This window comes from Hordeum vulgare, chromosome 7H (assembly GCF_904849725.1).
Source record: "Hordeum vulgare subsp. vulgare chromosome 7H, MorexV3_pseudomolecules_assembly, whole genome shotgun sequence".
Lineage (NCBI taxonomy): Eukaryota > Viridiplantae > Streptophyta > Magnoliopsida > Poales > Poaceae > Hordeum > Hordeum vulgare.
In genome coordinates, this window is record NC_058524.1 from 471,342,009 (window position 1) to 471,344,729 (window position 2,721).

At 44.5% G+C, this 2,721-nt stretch overlaps 1 protein-coding gene across 1 annotated transcript; it reads left to right on the forward strand.

Annotated features, from left to right (window-relative positions):
* The first annotated feature begins 334 nt into the window (after positions 1 to 334).
* Positions 335 to 1,613, forward strand: LOC123407685 (probable aquaporin TIP2-2). The gene is made up of 3 exons (XM_045100872.1): positions 335 to 537; positions 636 to 883; positions 976 to 1,613. Exons 1-3 carry the CDS (start codon positions 408 to 410, stop codon positions 1,342 to 1,344), a joined length of 747 nt encoding a protein of 248 aa, XP_044956807.1. The 5' UTR covers positions 335 to 407; the 3' UTR covers positions 1,345 to 1,613.
* The last annotated feature ends 1,108 nt before the right edge of the window (positions 1,614 to 2,721 follow it).

A 2,721-nucleotide genomic window follows, 5' to 3' on the forward strand; every position in this document is an offset into this window, starting at 1 on the left:
AACAGAGGGCAAACATGTCATTGTACAATTTAAAAGCTGGTTTATAGTTTATATAATCTAGCCTCCAAACATGCCCATCTGGATTATTTTTATAAACCAGATTATATAATCTATGTTCATAATTCAGATTATCATAATTTATTATGGTTCCAAACAGGGCCTAAGTATCCCTAGTGACATGCACAAAGTTTATATTTGATCTATTTAGTCAAAAATAATATCAAATTTGATCTATGTTATACATGAGCCTAACACCAAAAATAGGCATACATTTATTATTATTTCAAACTGAAGAGCCGCTCAGCCCATCTATAAGAGCTCACGGGCCATGTCTCTGATCCGTATTCTCAGCGACAACATTTCATCTCTCATCCTCCCAGCTTGGTTTTCCGGCCATTCTAGCCACCATGCCAGGCTCCATCGCCTTCGGTCGCTTCGATGACTCCTTCAGCGTGGCCTCTCTGAAGGCCTACGTCGCCGAGTTCATCTCCACCCTCATCTTCGTCTTCGCCGGCGTCGGCTCTGCCATTGCCTACAGTAAGTTCTGTTCAATTACCGCACATGCATGCTCTGCTCGTATGGCTAAACTTGACGATGACGATTACTGGGTGCTAACGAAAAGGTAAAAATTGCAGCCAAGGTGAGCGGCGGCGCGCCCCTTGACCCATCCGGGCTGATTGCCGTGGCGATCTGCCACGGGTTCGGGCTGTTCGTCGCGGTTGCCATCGGCGCCAACATCTCCGGCGGCCACGTGAACCCTGCCGTCACCTTCGGCCTCGCGCTCGGCGGTCAGATCACCATCCTCACCGGCCTCTTCTACTGGGTTGCGCAGCTCCTCGGTGCCATCGTCGGCGCCTTCCTCGTCCAGTTCTGCACCGGCGTGGTACGTATCCTCAGCCCATATATATTGGTGCGCTTTCCGGCCGGAGGAGCACGAAAGAGGATGACACTGATGGGGACCGTTTTCTTCCATAGGCGACCCCTACACACGGGCTTTCCGGCGTGGGCGCTTTTGAGGGCGTGGTGATGGAGATCATCGTCACCTTCGGGCTCGTCTACACCGTGTACGCCACCGCCGCCGACCCCAAGAAGGGATCCCTCGGCACCATCGCCCCCATCGCCATCGGCTTCATCGTCGGGGCCAACATCCTCGTTGCCGGCCCCTTCTCCGGCGGTTCCATGAACCCTGCACGCTCATTCGGCCCCGCCGTTGCCAGCGGCGACTTCACCAATATCTGGATCTACTGGGCCGGCCCGCTCATCGGCGGTGGCCTCGCCGGCATCGTCTACCGGTACCTGTACATGTGCGACAACCACACCCCCGTCGCCAGCAACGACTACTAAGCCATCCATGTGAAGGGTCGTTCGGTGTTTGGTTTCCATGATGCCTTCGGCAACATAAAAAAGTGCGTGCGTGGTGGTCAGAATGTCTCGATGATGTGAAGAACGTCATGTTGTTTGGTTCAGATCGAAGCCCAGTAAAGTTGTAGCACTTGGATGATGCATGCTTCTCTATCTGTAATATAATGTGATGTTGTGAAGTTGTTGGGGTTTGAGAATTCTTCAGTTGAGTTTCCTTATGCGATTCAATAAGAACATCACTGTTTAGTGCATTCAAGGCCAAGTTGTGATCCTTTTCTGTTTGTGATATTTTTTTCTCGAATTTTCTCTGTTTGAGTTATGAGTTATCGCCGGTATATCGATCTAGAACTACTCCAGTACATTTTTTTTTTCATCACGATACTGCGTTCTAGTGATTTTTCCTTTAGATATTATTAAAAAAATTCTTCAGACATGAATGAGAAACCACAGCAAGAAGTTCATGCCTAGCTCTTCTCTATCATTAATCATCTGATAAGAACAACTAGCCCAGTGTAGTGTCACATTCTCCCGCAACAAAATGAAGGACACCCAGTTACAGTAACACGAATTTGCATAGAGGATAGGCGAATTCTTGGTTTTTTAGGGTGGATTCGGGTTTTCGGAAAGAGGGATATGACACACACACGGAAAGTGAATGGTGTGTCCCTCATTTCCTCGGATTGCAGACCATGACACCTCTAGAGTATGCAACAACTATATATCGCTAATAGCGAGAGTAACTCCAGTCTCGTGTGGATATTTTCGTGTGGTTTATAGTACCGAGCGTACTGAGTTGGCACATTTCTACCTCTCATTCACGATCATCGCTCGTTGTTGCAATTTTTTTCTTTCGGGTTTCTTTGTTTCTTCCCCAGGTATTTTTCATTTCCCCACGTTTTCTTTGTTTTTTCATCAATTTTTTTGTTTCTTTCTTGGTTTTCATAGTTTTTTTTTGTCTATTTTCTTTGGTTTCTTTGTTTCTTTCTTAGTTTTCACTGAGTTTTTTATATTTTCTTTTCCTTTTCTTCGTTTTTGTTAGTTTCATTGTTTCCATTCCTTTGTATTGGTTTTCTTCTTTTTCCTTTTCCTTTTTGTACTCCTTTTTTGTATCTTTCTCAGTGTTCATTGTTTTGTCATTTTTGTTGTTCATTCTTCAAGGTTTTAACTGGGGGTTTTCAATACATGATTAACATATTTCGTATACATCAAAAACATTTTTTTGTGTATAGTTTGAACATTTTCTAAATACGTGATTAACACGTTACAAATATATGTCTTGATGCATATTTTCTTTTTCGTACACATTATACAATTTTGGTTTACATATAAAACACTTTGGTATATGCCTTTAACATATTT

Excerpts from the sequence above, each read along its gene's own strand:
- LOC123407685 (XM_045100872.1), top strand. The coding sequence starts at position 408 with ATGCCAGGCTCCATCGCCTTCGGTCGCTTCGATGACTCCTTCAGCGTG. Across the intron at positions 538-635 it reads CGGCTCTGCCATTGCCTACA|CCAAGGTGAGCGGCGGCGCG; the intron begins GTAAGTTCTGTT and ends TAAAAATTGCAG. Across the intron at positions 884-975 it reads TCCAGTTCTGCACCGGCGTG|GCGACCCCTACACACGGGCT; the intron begins GTACGTATCCTC and ends TTTCTTCCATAG.